General features: G+C 43.6%; 1 protein-coding gene across 2 annotated transcripts; it reads left to right on the top strand.

Moving 5' to 3' along the window:
• Positions 1-285: 285 nt before the first annotated feature.
• PTTG1 (PTTG1 regulator of sister chromatid separation, securin) lies at positions 286-9,025 on the top strand. 2 transcript variants are annotated; one of them, XM_016214029.2, is made up of 6 exons: positions 286-378; positions 3,929-4,029; positions 4,504-4,688; positions 5,718-5,811; positions 7,967-8,125; positions 8,879-9,025. In XM_016214029.2, exons 2-6 carry the CDS (start codon positions 3,939-3,941, stop codon positions 8,956-8,958), a joined length of 609 nt encoding a protein of 202 aa, XP_016069515.2. In that variant the 5' UTR covers positions 286-378; positions 3,929-3,938; the 3' UTR covers positions 8,959-9,025. The 2 variants fall into 2 exon arrangements, with proteins under 2 accessions (XP_016069515.2, XP_016069516.2); XM_016214030.2 differs by lacking the exon at positions 286-378 and adding an exon at positions 3,435-3,490.
• Positions 9,026-17,994: the final 8,969 nt, after the last annotated feature.

Raw genomic sequence — 17,994 nt, forward strand, 5'->3', positions numbered from 1 at the left:
GTACCCCGAAAACCACCCGACAGAAACAAAGCCAATACGTCAATGTTTACTTCCTGGTCTCAGCGCTTCCCGGCAGCCACCGCGGGACACATGCGCACTACGAACTCCGCATGCGCACTAACAGCTCTTTGGGGGGGGCGGGTCCCAGGATCCCGAGACTTGGGTGTCGCGAGATCTCGAGTTTGGCTGCTCTTCCGACTCCCTCGGCTCCGTAGTCCCCACGGTAATGATATTTTTTCAAAACCCAAATCTGTTCATGCCTCGCCCCACCGCCCAAGCTTAGAACCCTCCAATGAAACGTCGTCCAAGAGAAATAGAATTCCAGCCCTAGATGTCATTTTAACTATTCCAGTAGCCATATTGATATAATAGGAACAGGTAAGATTACTTTTGCAATATTTTATTTAACCCAGTAGATCCAGCATATCATTTTGCCGTAAGAAATTAAGTGTTTAAAATCTGATATGACATCTTATAATTTTTCCTTTAAAAACCACTGAAGACACAGTCCTGGCCTGACTGGACTCAAGTACCATGTCTGAGGCTTAGGACGGCGGCTTCCGTCAAGGTCCCCGTCCCCTGCTCCCTCCTCAGCCTGGCGTTCGTCTCCCCTCTGAGGATAGATCTAAGGATTAGAAGCTTTCGATCCATTTTGCGGGTTCTCCAGCTTTACCTCCCTTTCCCACGCTCCTCCCCTTCCTTCCCATCTTGTTCGCCGCCCCCTCCTTCCAAATGGATTTAATTGTAGTTTCAGCCTCTCCCAGAAATACAATCTAATCATGCAATCTGAACTTGTCATCAAGCATGTTAAGGAACAGAAGACTTGAAGCTTTGTAGATTTAAGAAAAGATTTATTTGGGCCCATCTGAGGACATTGCCTGAGAGCTGAGTTCAGGGATATTTGTATAGGCAGGGGGACAAAGGAAAATATAGCTATGCATCAGCTGCTATAGTTGGTTATATATAGTCAAGGAGTGATAGCTTTACATCAGGTGGAGAGAATATACAGATAAGGTAGGGTCATCAAGCACCTGGAATCTGGAGTCGTGGGAAGGGTTCTGGAAGCAATTATTTTTATCAGGATGTAGAAAGAACAGGCACTGCCTTCTATAATCATTTATCTTTTTAATTGGTGCTATTGGAAAGTATATGTGGCTAGTTCCACAGAAGGTCTTGGTTAGGAATTTACTGTGTTCCTCGGTTACTGATTAAGTTCCAGCAGCAGCTTAGACTCTTTCCTTTCTCAAGCACCAGTAAGGTTATCTGTCACATGGGCCCTCTTCATCTGCAACCCCTACAGAAAGAAGAGTCCATCTGCATGATACAAATCCTTCCCTTTCTTTCTCCAGCTCCCCCCCTCAAAAAAAGATATCCTAGTCCCCAAATAACCCTTTTTTTTGTTAATATCTCCCTTTACTTCTTCCTATAAAAACCTTCCCAACGCTCTTGTATTTGTGAGATGGGATGCTGCCCAATTCACAAATAATTTAATAAAGCCAATTAGATCTTCAAATTTACTCAGTTGAACTTTTTATTTTTTGTCTCACCTGTTCTGGTCACTTTTTATTTTATTTTAAAATTTCAAAATAACATGCATTCCTTTAAAATGTAAAAGTGAAGGTAGCTAACATTTTTACCTCAATAAGATAGCCCCTTATAATATTTTTTTTTCTTACTAAGAATTTGCAGTGTCTAGAGTTTAGGAATGTAAGTATTTTGATTCTACAGAATAATAGATGAAGGAATAGAAAGTTCAGAGAATAGCCTGAAAGTAAGTAGTCTACGAATCACCCACACTTGGTTTTTATCTTCTTAAAACAATTACTGAAACTTGCTTTAGTGTTGAGGTTTATTAAGTTCAAACCACCAGGCACAAGCCACAGAGCTCATCTCCCAGAGGAATCAGAATGTGCTGGACAAGAGGGAATAATCTTTTGGAAGGTTTGGGTTCCTCCCTGGAGGACTCATTTTGAGAAGGGTTTAAGGAAGCAGTTTTGGATGGGTCACTGTTTATTAATCAGGATTAGGATACCCTGGGATTGATTAGGATGTAGGTGCCCTTATGAAGTGAGGCTGCTGTAGCAACTGGGTATTCCACTAGTAGTTTGGAATAACAAAGTGGGTCTGAGGCATTGTTAGTAAGAAAACAGTGGTCACTCAAAGAGGAGGTGGTTATGATATTTTCAGTTACTGAATGACTTTGGGTGACAGTGTTTCCTGTTGTAAGGGAAAGACTTACACCCCAAAACTTAAGGAGATAGAGAATTCCCACTTGGAAGCTGTAGGTGTTGTACTGATTTGGTTTCAAAATGAACTTTTGTGTGCTGATGATATAATATGGAGCTGAGGAGTGTAGAAAGTGATACAAGGAGAAAATAAGGGAAGGGGGTGGGGATTCAAAAGAAGAAGGACAGGGAAGGGGTAATAAAGGTATGCATGGCTTTTTTTCCCCATCCCTCTTTTCTTCACCTTCTTGAGTTAGGATCCTTTCTTCTTGATGCATTAAGCATCATTCAGTAATTATCTGTTTATTGAATGAATCATTCAGTCAGTTTTGGTCCTGAAATGCCAGGGAAGAAGGACCACTGAGCTGGCATATATTGAGAACCATGTCTATGCCAGTCCCTATTAAATGATAGAATTTTAAGGAAGCCTGAGTTATGTATTCGTTAGGATCATCATTTTGTTCCTAAGCCAGAGACTCCTGTTGATATACTAGAAACAGCATCCTAGCCTGAAGTGCTGAGGAAAGGCCTTTAATTAGGGAATAGGCAGGCCATTCTTAATCACAGGCACAACCAGAGTGACTCAGATATTGCCGTTTGATCTATCTGTACTTGCATATTTTCTTAGTTTTTAATTCTGCTGTGCTAGTGTTCTTTAGACCTCACATGGGTTGTTTCCCCCACCTGAAGTTATTTTCCTGAAGACTACAGTGCCTTTCCTCCAGGACACTTCTTTTTTATTTGATCCGGTCTATTAACTCTCTGGACGAATAGTTGATTAGTTGAAGACTTTAGGAAAACAGTTCGGTGCCACCGCGCCTTGACTTTTTGAACCTCGCAATCTTTTCCTGTAAGAACGTCTTGCCCCTCCCCTCAAGTGTCTCGGGAAAAACAATACTCCGCACCTTGATATCATAATAATCACCATAATTATTTGTAATTGGAGACCATATTCACTCCCCTTCTACCCGTGTGGGGAGCAGGTTAAAAGAAACACCTATAAGTCCATTATTAAGGCGTCAGGAGGTTTGATTTGTTTTTTTCCTTCCCGAGAAACAAGCTGTCGTCTAGGGAAAAAGCTTTCGGGGCGGAGCCCCAGTAGTTAGGCGCCTCCCATTGGTTCTCCCTGAGCGTCTCCACCCCCCCCAGGTCCCGCCTCTGGGCGGATGAGCCAATAGGGACGCGAGTTGTGGTTCAAACGCCGGGGCTGAAGCGACCGCTGAGGGCTGAGGCGTGGGTGGTTTTGGCTGCTGATCCCAACGTGGGTGAGCGGAGGGGTCCGGAGTAGTTGGGGGGCGTGGGGGGCAGGCCTGGGGAGGAGAAAGGCGCGTTTGGGGCCTGGACCAGGGCCGGGGGGTTCGGGGTCAGGGGTTCCGGGGTCCTGGGGGCCAGGGGTGCTGGGGGCTGGGGCTTCCGAGCCAGGCTCAGCTGCGGCCTTGGACTGCATCGCGACTCCGGACGGTTCGGTTCTGATGAGTACCGGGTCTCTGCCAGCCCCGAACCGCCAACTCGAATGGAATTCAGAGTTTCTGACGCAGCTTTCAGGAATTAAGTGCCCGTTGGCTTAGGCTCGCGCTTCGGCCTCCGCTTAGCCCTTGCTTCTGCGTGGGCGTGCCCCGTGTGGAAAGTTTGGTCTGTGCTACGCCTTAGGCTCTCTGGTCTTCCCTCACCCCCGGGGTCTAATATGTCTTTCGCACCCCTAGCTAATCCAGAATGGCTACTGTGATCTTTGTGGATAAGGAGAATGGAGAACTGGGCACCCTCGCGACTCCCAAGGACCGGCTGAAGCTGGGGCCCCGGCCTTGTAAGTATGCAGGCAGCAGTCGGATGCACAGGTACTGTGGGTCAGCTGTGGATGCGGCCTGGAGCCTGGGGAGGCGTTTAGTGTACCTTGAGGGCAATTGGAGTCAAGTTTGCCGAATACAGGCATGCCTCCTTTTGTTTATTGCACTTGGCAGAGGTTGCATTTTTTACAAATTGGTGGCAAGACCCTCTATGAGCTAAAAGGTTACGACTCACTTTATTGTGATACTTGCTTTATTGCTTTGGTTTGCAACCGAACCTGCGGAATCTCTGAGGTATGCTCTTGCAACGTGCTTGTTATGAGTCTCTCAAGTTCAATATTTGAATGAGATTGACAGTGGCCATACCACTGCCAAAATGGGGGTTGAATTTGTGGTGAGAATTAGGCCAAGTTTATACACAGTTATCCTGCAAGTTGCACTGATGTGTGTTGCCTGAATAATCTTATGGTACTTTTTTTTTTTTTTTTTTTTAGCAGTCAAAGCTTTAGATGGGAGATCTCAGATTTCAACACCACATGTTGGCAAAATGTTTGATGCTCCTCCAGCCTTACGGAAGGCTCCCAGAAAGGCTTTGGGAACTGTTAACAGAGCTACAGAAAAGTCCTTAAAGGCTAATGGACCTCTCAAACAGAAACAGACAACGTTCTCTGCTAAAAAGGTAAGTGCTGTGTATAAAGACACTGTTTAAACACTTCAGCACTTTGGGCTCTTAAAATGACTATTGGCCTCCTAACTGGCTTTCTTCCCAGTGAGAAGGGCAAGTATAGTCTAGCAAACAGATTGGCAGAGGAGAATCATACTGTTTTTATGGCCTTCCTCTGTGCGTCCCAGCAGCTGTTGAATATTTTTGCCTCACCTGCCCTTAACTAATGTCTTGTAGCAGGTTTGTTGGTAGTACAGGCATACCTCAGAGATATTGCGGCCACCATAATAAAGCAAGTATTGCCATAAAGCAAGTCATCTTTTTGATGGTGGAGGGTCTCACCTTCAATTTTTAGAAAAATAAAGCAACATCTATGAAGTGCAATAAAGTGCATGGTGATAGAATGAGGTATGACTGCATCTACTTACACGTACAGAAAAAGTACGGAGAGGGAGGTGCTTTGCAAGAGGTTGTTAATATGATAGTTCAGGTGCTGCCATTCTCCCTTCCCACCTCCCAGAGCAAGCACCAGCTCCTTAGGTGATAATTTGCTAGCACGATTAAGTTTGTGTATGAGCTAGAGCTACAGGTCAGTGCACCCCAGACTGAGAGAACTTGGCTGAGAAAGATGACTTGGACGTGTGGATTAACACTTTATTTGAATAATTGTTTTGCTTAATGTGTATTAGGAAGAAACAACTAATTAAGGTAAGACTGATGGAAACACACAGAAAATCACACTGCCAAAAGCCAAAACTGGCTTTTAGGATCAGCTTCAGTGCTTTCCTCCTCTGTTAGGCTGAGTGAGTTAATTACCTCTGTTCTGCATTCTTGATGACAGGCTGACAGGAGCTGATACTTAAATTCCAGGCTAACTTTTGAGCCATGCTACTAGAATTGCTTGTTGAATTGTGTTTGTAATCATAAGAGCTAAGGATTATCATTCTTAGTCGGCATGAAATTGAAAAATTTTAAATGCGGTGAAGCTTTCACAGGTCTTAAAGAAGCCCTCTCACTAACTCATATTTTCTTGGATTATTTTAGGTGACTGAGAAGACTGTTAAAGCAAAAAGCTCTGTTCCTGCCGTGGATGACACCTACCCAGAGATAGAAAAATTCTTTCCCTTCAATCCTCTAGGTAGTTTCTTTTGGTATTTCAAAAGTGCTTTAGCCATGAGTTTCTCTTAGGATCCAATTCAGCTGTAACTTGATATGACTACGAATATGACATGACCCAAAACTATAACGAGACTGTCTGAATCTGGGTTGCTTTGAACAAATATACTTGTTGGTAGATTTATTTGTAAGGTATCATCTTAGGCCAGAAAAGGAATTGGAGCGACGGTGTGGAGACCATTTTCCCTGTCCTCAAGATATTACCTCCTAGGGGGGAGATGTGTTCACTAACCTTGAACAAGTCTATAGTGGACAGCCCTAGTAAGCCTGTTAGAAAGTGGGTTTTATGTTAAATTGAACAATGCCCGAAAACTTCATATACCCAGTGAAAACATAAGTTTTTTACTCCTCCAACCTGCTACATATATCTGAAATACCTGAACCTGCGATTGGGGATGTTCCCTGACTGGGAATCGAACCCATGACCTTTCAGTGTACGTATGGGACGACACTCCAACCGAGCCACACCAGCCAGGGCAAGAAAAACCAGTTTTAAATAACACAGTAGTTCTCAAATTTTTTGTTTAATCACTCTTTTACACTCTAAAAATTAATGAAGACCCCCCCAAAGAACTTTTGGTTGTTTGTTCTGTTTATACTTAAGATTATTAATTGGTTAAAAAATAATAAACCTATTATATTAATATAAACTTAAAAAAACCCCACTCACAAAAAATAACTTTTCCAAAACAAAAAAACTTACTGAGAAGACTGACAGGTTTTCTATTTTTAAAAATTTGCTTATTTTGGCTTAATATGATACAGCTAGATCCTCATCTGATGCCTGCATTCAATCTGTTGCATCTGTTTTGGTTGAAGTATATGAAAAAAATCTGGCCTCATGCAGCTAGAGAGCTAGGAAAGGGAGAAACATTTGTCTTTTCAGATAAGTATAGATAGTTTCTTTGATACTACACTAAAATTCAACCAGTGGCTGTTTGTGAACATACAGTTGCAATGTGAAATCTGAAACCGTTATCAGTGAACATATTATACTCTGACAATAAAATCCTTTGGTCTATTTTGTGCTTCAAATGTATCTTTTATCCTTGCATTCATCATGCATTGGTCATTTAGGAATATTGTTTATTGAAAAATGTAGATTATTCAAATGTTGAAATGCTTCACTATGCAATTTCAAAAGCGCATTCATTAATATCACCACTGATTTCATCAGAGAAGTCTGAAGTATGAGGAAGCCGTCAAGCTAATGATTGCAGATTAGTTTTCCAAAATTCTAGTTTATTCTTGAAATTGTGAATGTTCTCATTGGCAACAAATACTGCTTTCCTCGAAGGGATAGACTCCTTTCATTTCTCTGAGAAAATGTGCAGCCAACACTCAATTCTGAGTAACCACAGTTTGTCTTTCAGGTGTTCTTTCAACTAAATGGTGTTTAGAAAAAGGCCTCTAGTTTAGCTTGCGAATCAGATAATTGCTGAAATCCTTTTTCCTCAAGATCACCATCGTCCTTCAGTATGTAGCAGAGTGCTTTTTGGCATATGTCTCATTTTATTGTACTGAAGGTTAAAAAGACATGCTCTCAAAGATTGAGAGCTAAGAAAATTAATCTGTTTACTGCATATGGTAAAGTGATGTGTGAAACTTGCATTTTTTATTGCAGGGGAATGGTTGTGAGGAACAGAGTAATGACTAAAGTGTATTGCCCCAGCCTTGATCCATGCTAAGGCACAGTGATTTTTTTTTTTTTTTTAATATGTCTGTTGATTTCAGAGAGAGGAAGGGAGAGGGAGAGAGAGATAGAAACATCAATGATGAGAGAGTCATTGATCAGCTGCCTCCTGCATGCCCCATACTGGGGATTGAGCCTGCAACCTAGGCTTGTGCCCTGACCGGGAATCGAACCGCAGTCTCCTGGATCCTAGGCTGATGCTCAGCCTCTAAGCCACGCTGGCCAGGCTAAGGCACAGTGATTTTTATCCACCATTGCTTTTGTGCCATCATCGGAAATGTTAACACAGTGGGGAAAAAGTGTCATGTTGTTAAAAAAAATAGTTTTGACCTTGTGGACCTGAAGAAAGAGTTTCAGACTCCCAGGAGTCCACTGTCCACACTGAGAATTGCTGCCCTGACGAAACCCTTTCTCTCTTGGGCAGATTTTGAGAGTTTTGACCTGCCTGAAGAACACCAGATCTCACGGCTCCCCTTGAGTGGAGTGCCTCTCATGATCCTTGATGAGGACAGGAAACTTGAAAAGCTGTTACACCTCGGTCCCCCTTCACCTCTGAAGGTGCCCTCTCCACTGTGGGAGTCAGGTAAGTAAACAAGCGCCCTTCGAGAAGGGCCTGAGACAGTTTGTGTCATTATACTTGTATCACCGTGGGGACAGAGTTGTGTGGGAGGTTAGTCTACAAGTCATTTCTGTCCTTCAAACTTCAGGAAAAGATTTCAGAGTAATGAAAACTAATTTCAGTTGGTATTGCCTTTTAGTCCAAATGCCCAGGTAAAATCAAGTCATTTTGGAATCTGGACAGCGTTAGATACAGCCAAACAAGTTTGAATTTAGCATCTAGCTTCTTAGGTTATAAGTTGAAGTATAATAAACTTGCTTGGAATGAGAATTCCAAGTTATCTGCAGAGCTCATACAGGATCAAGACACTGGTGCAATAGCGTGGAATCGCAAAACCTTCCCGCTGCGCAAGGTTTGAGGTCTTGGTTCAAACTGGTGGTCAGGAGCCATCATCAGTACATTTTTCTATTTGTTCTGATGAGATAACTTACACTGTTCTATAAATTTACATTAGTGATAATGTTGGCTCTTACTTGGATCTGTAAGAACAGTAGAGGTTTGGATACTTCTAAGATTTATTTCCTAATGAGGTTAATTCTGGGACCAAAGCTACGTTCTAGCAAGTGTGTATGTATGTGTGTAGGTGGGGCGGGTGTAGGGATTCATTGGACAAAGGGAAAAACGGTTGATGGTTAAAAGTGACAGCTAATGTCCATGTTGAGATGGACAGTGAATCAAGGGTTTGCAGATATTGAATAAGCAATTCCTGTTTTCTAGATCCGCTGCAGTCTCCCTCAAGCATTCTGTCGACTCTGGATGTTGAATTGCCACCTGTTTGCTATGACCTAGAGATTTAAGTTTCTTAGTGCTTTATAGTTTGTATGTATTAATAGTTTGTACTAATAAAGCAATTCTTTAAACAGACTCATCTTAATATTGCGGTTGGTATTTGTAATTTGCTTAAAACAGTATAAAAACTAGTAGAAGTGTTAATAATGGGCAGGAGTTTATAATCTGACAATAGAAGTTCGTCTGATTTGAAAAATTTACCTTAAGACCCTTGGGTTTGTTTTAACAGCTTATTTTAGAAGCTGCCACTGTTTTCCCTGAAACATATACCCCTCAATGTGTACTTCACTGCCGTTTTGTGGCCATTAACTGGTGACAGTTATTAGATCTCTTAATTAGAAGAGCCACTTCAAGCTCATTAAGTATTTCTTGCTAGGCATTCTTTATTGCTGGTTCTGTTTAGTTTCTAACAACTTCACTACTCAGTATTCAGTGATCAGAATTTGAAAGGCTCTAAATCCCCTAAGAAGTCCACCTCCTTGGGATCTTCAGTTAGGTTCTTTGACCCCAGCAGATAATTTACTGAAGGTAAGATCTACTCTTTACTTATAGGGAACTGTATTGCTTACCCTGTGTTGGGAATTGTTTTAAGTAGTAAGCATTATTTTGTTTCATGTTTATGACCCTGTTTTTCAGATGAGGATAGTGAAACTCAGAATTCCATTGGTATGCCAAAGACATGAAGAGCTAGAAAATAATAGAGCCGGTATTCTGATTCCAAATCTGAGATTGGAATCCAAATATCTGAGATTGCAAATGGTTGTCTATGGATTTTTTGGGGGGTGGTGGTGATGGTAGTGGCTATTTTAAAAAATTAGTTGTTACCATTTAAACTTTCACAGTGTCATGTATCTTTGGTTTGGGAGCTGCTTTGGAAAGCAGGCCTGGCACTAGCAGGCCCTGCTTCCAACATCTGGTGGGCTGGCTGTGGAGTGCTGGCTGCCTTCTAGGTGGAGCATGTCATACAAGACCCTGTGTGCGATGGCGTGAAGGGAGACCTGATGTGTGTCTTTTACTCTTTTTAAAAGATATGTCTCTACTGATTTCAGAGAGAAAGAGGGAGAAGGAGAGGTAGAAACATCAATGATGAGAGTCATTGACTGGCTGCCTCCTGCACGCCCCCCACTGGGGATTGATCCTGCAACCCGGGCATGTGCCCCGACCAGGAATCAAACCACGATCTCCTAGATACTAGATCGATGCTCAACTGCTGAACCACGCCCGATCGGGCTGTCTTTTGCTCTTTGTTGCCTCTGACCTCGCCTGCTTAACCCACTTCACTTGCCTTGGCCATGTAGTCAGTTGGATTTGATCTTGCTTAATACTAAGCTGTGTGAGAAGCATTTCCTCTGAAACATCTGTAGCATATGTAGCAAGTTAGGAGTGAAGCCTTTGTTTTCCACTGTTTTTGGAGGAAGCAGCAACATGCTAGGCATGAAGTATGAGGAACACACATCGACACTGGTCCTGACTGTGGAACGTCTACCGCGGAATATAGCCAAGTCAGTCTGAATTTCTGGAATTCGGAGAAAGGCTTCTAAGAGAAGAGAATAAGATAAGGCTTGGGGTGCTGGGCTTCAGGGGAGAGCTTTGGCTCTAGCATTTGCAGGTGTATAGCTCTTTGAAAAGCAAAGCATCATCCTGAATGGCTTTCATAGTCTACAGTAAATTTAGAAACTTTGGAAAATGGTCTCTTGTGGAGGGAACAAAGGGCCTGGAGCCAGGCCACGATTCGTTTCTGTCCTAGGGCTGACCTGAACTTGGAGTGATCTCCGTCCACCGCTGGTCCTATACAAAGTGCTTAACGTTTAAGACTTTAATTGAAAACTTAGGTGCTATTTTCCATTAACACAGATAATTTTTTGTGGGGATTGCTGCTGTTTGTGTACAATCTACTAAATGTAATGTGTTTTGCTCCGTTGCATGAAAAGGCTTACAAAAAGCCCTGTTTAAAATTCTAGTCTGTCCAAGTGGTAATGTTACCAGAAAGGGGACCTTGCCCTTGGCGGTAGTGTGTGGGTTCTTGACCTAGTGCAGGAAAAATTTCACACTATGAGTCCAGGTGACTATGAGGGAACATTTAATAAAGCTAGGGGACAGTAAAACAAGAAAGGGCTTAGCATAGAAGAAGCAACAGGAGAGCCTAGGCCCCGCTGCCCTGGCTTTCTGGGAAGTCAGAGAAAAGGAGGGCTTGGGGTCAAGTTCAGGGGACTAGCTTGTGACAAGCTGCTTCTGCCCATTGCTGCCCTGATTGCAAGTCTCGCGGGGGCCCTTAGAATTTAGAAGGTGCGTGCATGTGCGGGAAGAAATGGGGGAAGAGGAGGGGAAAGGGAATGGCGGAGCGCGCGTGTGTGTGTGTGTGTGTGTGTGTGTGTGGGAGGGGGGGTGGCGGGGGGGGGGGGGTGGTGTGGAGGTGGGGTGGTGCTTCCCAGAGGGAGATCAGGCTGGGTCCTTTGTCCCAGGCTTTTCTCTCTTGCTGGTGGGAATCTTAAAGGAGGCCTCAGGGGAGGTCTCAATAGAATATTCATCAGCTTTCCAGGCACTCTCTTTCAGGGTCCTGTCTCCACTGATTTGTTGGTACCTGGGCAGGGGGTCATTAGTCAAGGTATCTGGTTTCGCTGCTCATCTGGGCCTGGAGCTGAAGTACAGCTGAGGCCTAGATGCTATCTTTAGGGAGGAAACTTGCTCAGGGGGTCTAAATGGCACAACCAGCAATATGCTAGGGGAGGAAAGGTTACCCTGGGGACAAGGTTCTTGTTTTCCCTGTTTCGCCCCTTGCTGGGCATCAGGGGCTTCCTGCCTTCATGAGTTTCTGTACCTGGGTTTCTGTCCCTGGCCCATCTAACAAACCATTTATTCTCAAGTGTCCTTGGTTTAGGGAAGATAGGATTTACTAGGTGTCTGCAAACTGCTGTTTAACAATCTGCCTCAGTTTCCCTGTTCCACTTATCCGTGCTTACTGGCCCGCCTCGCTTCCACACAGCTCTGTCCTGTTTGTGAGCTCATGGCCCTGCTCACCTCTTTCGTGAGCAAGTCCAGGTTGTCAGAGTGGAAACGTGAACTGGTTTTCTTTCTTCAGTAACTGCTACCAACAGTGTTTTGTTGACCTCTCCCTGCTAGGTAGTGGGTGATGCTTAACAGCATCTCAACAGATTCCATAGCTTCCCAGCTAAAGTTCAATTTAGGCTTGGAATGTAAGCCTCAGTCCTGTTCATTTTAAAACTTCAGCCTCAGACTCACAGAAAGCTCCCCCCTCTTCCCTGTAGACGTCCTTGGGCCCTCCAGGCCTTACTTCAGCCCAGGGCCAGGAAGGACGGCTGGAGGGAGCAGAGATTCTGCTCCTGGGACAGGCCGCATGTTGGTCATGGGCATGTCCTGGCTTCATCTGGGTGGTGGGCTCTGTGTCATGCTGGTGGCGTCCGCTCCCTGTGGGGTTGGAGGCGAACACTTGTTTCTCTATGTCTGTGGACCTGGGCCCCCCTGAAAATGGTGCCACGCCTCTTCCCGCACCGTGCCCAGGTGGGCTCTCCTATTGCTTGGTTAGAGCGTTGGATAAGCCTCATTGGCTACGGTACTGCCACTGTGCAAAGCTGCTGATCCTTGGTCTTTAGAGAAAGGCATCTAGGGTTAGGACAGAGCCCCTTCTTACTGCTTCTGGGACTCTGTCATGAGGTTCATCACTGCCCTGACAGGCTGCATCCAGAGCACAGAGGAAGGAAAAGGTGACTTTAGAAGAATGTAGTTGCCAGGAAAAGAACAAGAGTGGAGGGAAAGAGGAAGAACCAGCATTTGCGAAGCCACTAGGACCATTTCCTGTGGGTGCAGCTCCTTTTCCTTTGTCCTGCAGGCAGCTGTCACAAAGCAGTGCTTCTCCAAGGGGGCCTGGAGATTCCAGGGTCCCTCAAGACCCTTTCGGGGGTGCATGAGGTCAAGGCTATTTCAGCAATACTCCTAAGAGGTTATTTGCCATTTTTGAACCCTCCTCTTACAAGTGTATCCTGGAGTTTTGCAGAAGCTGTATGACATGTGACATCACAGCAGACTGAATGCAGAAGTGGAGATGAGAATCCAGCTCTCTTCTTCTAAGCCCAATATTAAACCTGCAAAACTGTAAAATAGAATCAGTCTTCTCACTAAATGTTATTTTATTTGGGAAAAGAGTTATTTTTCATGAACATATGTTACTTATGTTAACATTAAAAGGGGTTATTACTGCATTGTTTAAATTAGTAAATATTTAAAAATTCCCATTTTCTTTTTTTATCATCTTTTTTAATTTAAATTTTTTTGGGTCACATTGGTTAATAGGAACATACAGGTTTCAGGTGTGGATTTCTGTTACAAGATCTGTATATTGCACTGTGTGCTCACCACCCAAAGTCAAATAATCTTCTGTCAGCATGTATTAGGCCCCCTTCACCCCCTACCTCTTTAATTTCTAATACTGTAGATATTGATATTATCTTTATAAATGAAAGCTCTTTGTGGTCCTTAATAATTTTTAGGAGTATAAAGGAACCCTGAGACCAGTTTGAGAACTTGAGGTCAAGTGGATAAGAGATCAGGATCTGGAGTTCATGTGCTTGGGTGCAGTCCCAGCCTTTGTGATCTTAGGCAAGTTACTTAACCTCTCTGAGACTTAATATCCTTATTTGTAAATTAGGCCACCTCATACAGTTATTGTGAACAACAAATGAAATGTGTTAATAGTGATTTGCACAGTGCTGGGCACACAATGATCATTTTATAAGTTGATTATTTCATCAAATAATTGATTTTATTTCATCAAATAACATAATAGTATATGCATAACCCTGTGCCAAGCGCTGTGAAGGATGTAAAATGCATAAGTCACAGTCTTACTCTGAAGGGGTTTGGTCTCCAGAAGGGGAGAGGTTTCCGGATTTATAGTTGGTACCTTGGGTTCACTTCCCAGCTCTACCTGCCCTGAGCAAGCCACTTCCTATGGGGTAAAGTTGAGCAGTAAAGGCATCCGTGCTGGTCCACCGAGGAGACGGTAAGTTCCCACTAAATCTTTCAGGCCTCATTGCTGCTGCCTCAGTTTAACACTTGGTTTTGTCTTTCTCCTTGAAAATTACGCTAAGTACTCTCTTCTCCGCTTTCCATTTCCAGAGTCCACCCCCCCATAATGTAACCGTGCACTAGAGGGCGCCTCCTGCCTTCCTAGTCATTTGGTTGCTGCTTTCTCTAATTTGGAAATGTTCTTTTAGCTGAGATCACTTCACGGAGCTTTCAGCTTTGTGAGTGTGGTAACCTTGGTCAGAGATACCTGACTGTTTTTATCAGTCAACACACATTTACAGAGACCTCTTTGAATGAACCTGGGATGAGAAGAGGTTGGTGGGAGGAAGACTGTGGGTGCCACTACTACCGTCACCTGACATTTAGTGAGCATGTACTTCAGGCCAGGATTATGCTAACTGCTTTACGTGCAAATCTCATGGAATCTCGGAGCAACACCATGGGGTGTGGGTGTGGGCATTCTTTTTTTTTTTAATATATCTTTATTGATTTCAGAGAGAGGAAGGGAGGGAGAGAAAGAGATAGAAACATCAATGATGAGAGAGTCGTCATTGATTGGCTGCCTCCTGCACACCTTTGACCGGGGATTGAGCCCGCAACCCGGGCATGTGCCCTGACTGGGAATCGAACCTCGATCTCCTGGATCCTAGGTCGACACTCAACCGCTGAGCCATGCCTGGCTGGGTGGCACTCATTTGTAATAGCTGGAAACTCGAGCTCTGACTGGTTAAGTAACTGGTGTAAGGTCTGGCTAGAGGTGGTGGACTGGTTCACACGCAGGAAAAGTGTGCTGATTGCTGAGGAGGGCGAGGTGGCCATGAGCTGGAGGGAGGGAGGCCTGGGCGTGGCAGGAGACAGGATATGGACAAGAGAAGACCAGAGAGAGTGTGGTCAGGCAGGGGAATTACACTTGCACTAGGAAATGATCTCCAAAGGGGGTCATAAGCCCTTAAAGCAGGGAGCAGGTCTTACTATTCTAGGACAATGGTTATCAACTTTACCAAACACAAAACCCCTTTCTGTAGCAATTTTTTTGTAACCCTCCTTTTACTATTCTGAAGTGAAATTCAAAGGCAGTGTACATCATCTATCTATCTATCTATCTATCTATCTATCTATCTATCTATCTATCTATCTATCATCTATCTATCTATCATCTATCTATCTATCATCTATCTATCATCTATCTATCTATCTATCTATCTATCTATCTATCTATCTATCTATCTATCTATCTATCTATCTATCTATCATCTATCTATCTATCATCTATCTATCTATCATCTATCTATCTATCTATCTATCATCTATCTATCATCTATCTATCTATCATCTATCTATCTATCATCTATCTATCATCTATCTATCATCTATCTATCATCTATCTATCATCTATCTATCATCTATCTATCATCTATCTATCTATCTATCTATCTATCTATCTATCTATCTATCTATCTATCTATCTATCTATCATCTATCATCTATATATCTATCATCTACTTATCTGTCGTCTATGTATCCATATCATCTATCTATATCATCTATATGCTTACATATAATGCAAAAGAAAATATTAACAATTGAGTATTGGGCTTATATATGTAAGCCTAACAGTACAAAAAGCCACAGGCACAAATTTTCAAAGTGTCCACCAGGGGGCGTCATACCTCTTTCACTCCTGCAAACAGCTCACACAGTCCTACCCGACCTGATGACACTGAGCTGTTTCTCCTACGTGGCATAATTGTCTCCCTGAGGTCCCCTGAGGGGTACGGGTGGGAAGTGGGGTATAAAGAGAGGAAGTCACGGAGTATGGAGCTGACCCTCAATCATTGTGATTTCTAGTCACATGAACACATCATGATGAGAGTCATATGCTTTAAGGTCTTAGTTTTGTTTGAGTCATTTGCTTGAAAAGTGATTGTGAAGTACCATGTTTGTTTCATTTTCATTGAAATTATTTTTGAGGTTACTTTGTACTACAGCAAGTGATAAGTATTCATTTAATAATTTTCTTTAAATTGAATTTTTCTTTTAACTTAAATGCATATGTTTAAATGGAAACTTTAAGGTATAAATGGAAAATGTGTATCACTTGGCATAATTAGAGGGTAACCTAAAAAACACAAAAACCAAAGAAAATAAAACAATGTTACTACATTCGTGCTCATATTTAAGTTTCCCACCAAACATTCATTTTTCTCTTCATAAAAAAGGAGTTAAACAAGTGTTAAACAGATATTGAAGACAGATTCACAATGATGAACCAAGAATATCCTTAAAGTAATGAGAAAGACCAAAAGAGAGTGAAAGGGGAATATTTTTCTTAAGAGAATCCACATTATTTTAAAGATTTCACTGCGTGCCCCTAAAATCATCTCTCATACAACAGGAGACAAAACGTCTTTCATTCTGGAGACATTGGTTTGGTGGGTGGCTCCCTGAACTTGGAATCAAGGAACCACTTACTAGCTGTATGTCCTGCACCTGTCACTTGCCCTCTCTGGACCTCTCTCTTTACCTGTAAAATGAGGACATTCTTCTAGCCCTAATAGTCCCTGAAGCCTGGTTCTCACTGGGTTGAGACCCAGGACTTCAGGAGGGTGCCCTCCTATTTTGTGCTTAGACTGGTTGAAGGGTCTAACCCTAGAGAAAGGCGGGATTCTCAGAAATCTCAAACAGCACCCTCTCTCCTTAGAGGCAGGCTAGCCTAACAGAGCAGAGCAGCTAAGAGCTGAGACTCAGAGTCTAGGAGATCTGGATGTAAATCTTCACTCTGCCTCCTCCTAGTTTGGTGATGTTGAGCCAGTTACTTAACGCCTTTGGCCCCAGTTCCTCTCTGTACAATAAGGACACAGTGTTCGTCTTTACTGTGAACGTGACATGATATGCATGTCAAGTGCCCACTACAGTGCTTGGCCCATATGTTAGCAGCTATTCCTGTTTATTCAGCTGATTCCTAAGTTTTTTTTTAAATGAAACTGAGATATCCCAGAAGTAAGCCATGCGGGGGGGCACTGTTTGGTGGCCCTGCCCCCCCCAATTTTTAAACGAATGAAATGAATACCATAGGCGCCCACAAAGGGGAGGGGGAGGCCTTGTTTGAGAAAGGTGAATGTGAATGTATAAGGCTGACCCCCACATGTGGTCTCAGTGGTGATGGGAGGGCTGAGCATTTTTGTGTGGGCTTTAAGACTTTTTTAAAAAATTTAACATTTTTGTTTTAAAGCACTAGCTCAGTGGCTTGTGGCTTCCTAGCCCACAGGCTTCCTGCGTCTCTGCCTGGCCCGTAGGTATAGGGGCCTGCAGTGTGTGCGTGGGACTGTGGAGAGTGGGGGGACAGCAGGGGGACAGAGTTAACCGTGGTGGCCCATGCTCTGCTCTTCCACTAAGGCAGGCCTGCTCTAGCCCCACTGGGTCCACACTGGTTTGGAGGCGCTGCTTTGCTCATGCTGGGAGACACCTCCTATCTGTGACTTCCACTTTTAGGACCTTCCAGACCAGATAGAGTTCTCCTGATGAAGGAACAGCGTCGGCATGACCACGTGACTGCCACCTAAACCGTAAAGAGAGTTGTGTTCTTTCATCTGCTGACTGGATCAGGAGGACTCTTTTGTGGAAATTTTGGATCCATTGCAGGCACTGAAACCAATTCAGCTCACAAGAGGCAGGAAAGGAACTTACTGAGAGCTTGTCAGGTGGTTCACAGAAACGTCAGGAAAGCGACAGAACAGGCATGAGATAAAGGGCAGCGACCAGGGAGGCCAGGCCTCAGCCAGGACAGCAGTGTGAGAGATGGCACTGCCCCAGCCTGGCATCAGTGCTACTGCATCAAACAAAGCCAGCTAATGCTGCTGCCACTGGTGGACTTGGGTGGGAGGTGTCCCTGTCGCCACCACAGTTAAAATGAACTCGTGGGGATTCATTTCATTGCATTTGCACATCTGATTGGTTGGACTGGGCTGTGTGCTCAACCATCCTAGCTGCAAGCAATGCAG

Source organism: Miniopterus natalensis, chromosome 4 (assembly GCF_054644295.1).
Source record: "Miniopterus natalensis isolate mMinNat1 chromosome 4, mMinNat1.hap1, whole genome shotgun sequence".
Lineage (NCBI taxonomy): Eukaryota > Metazoa > Chordata > Mammalia > Chiroptera > Miniopteridae > Miniopterus > Miniopterus natalensis.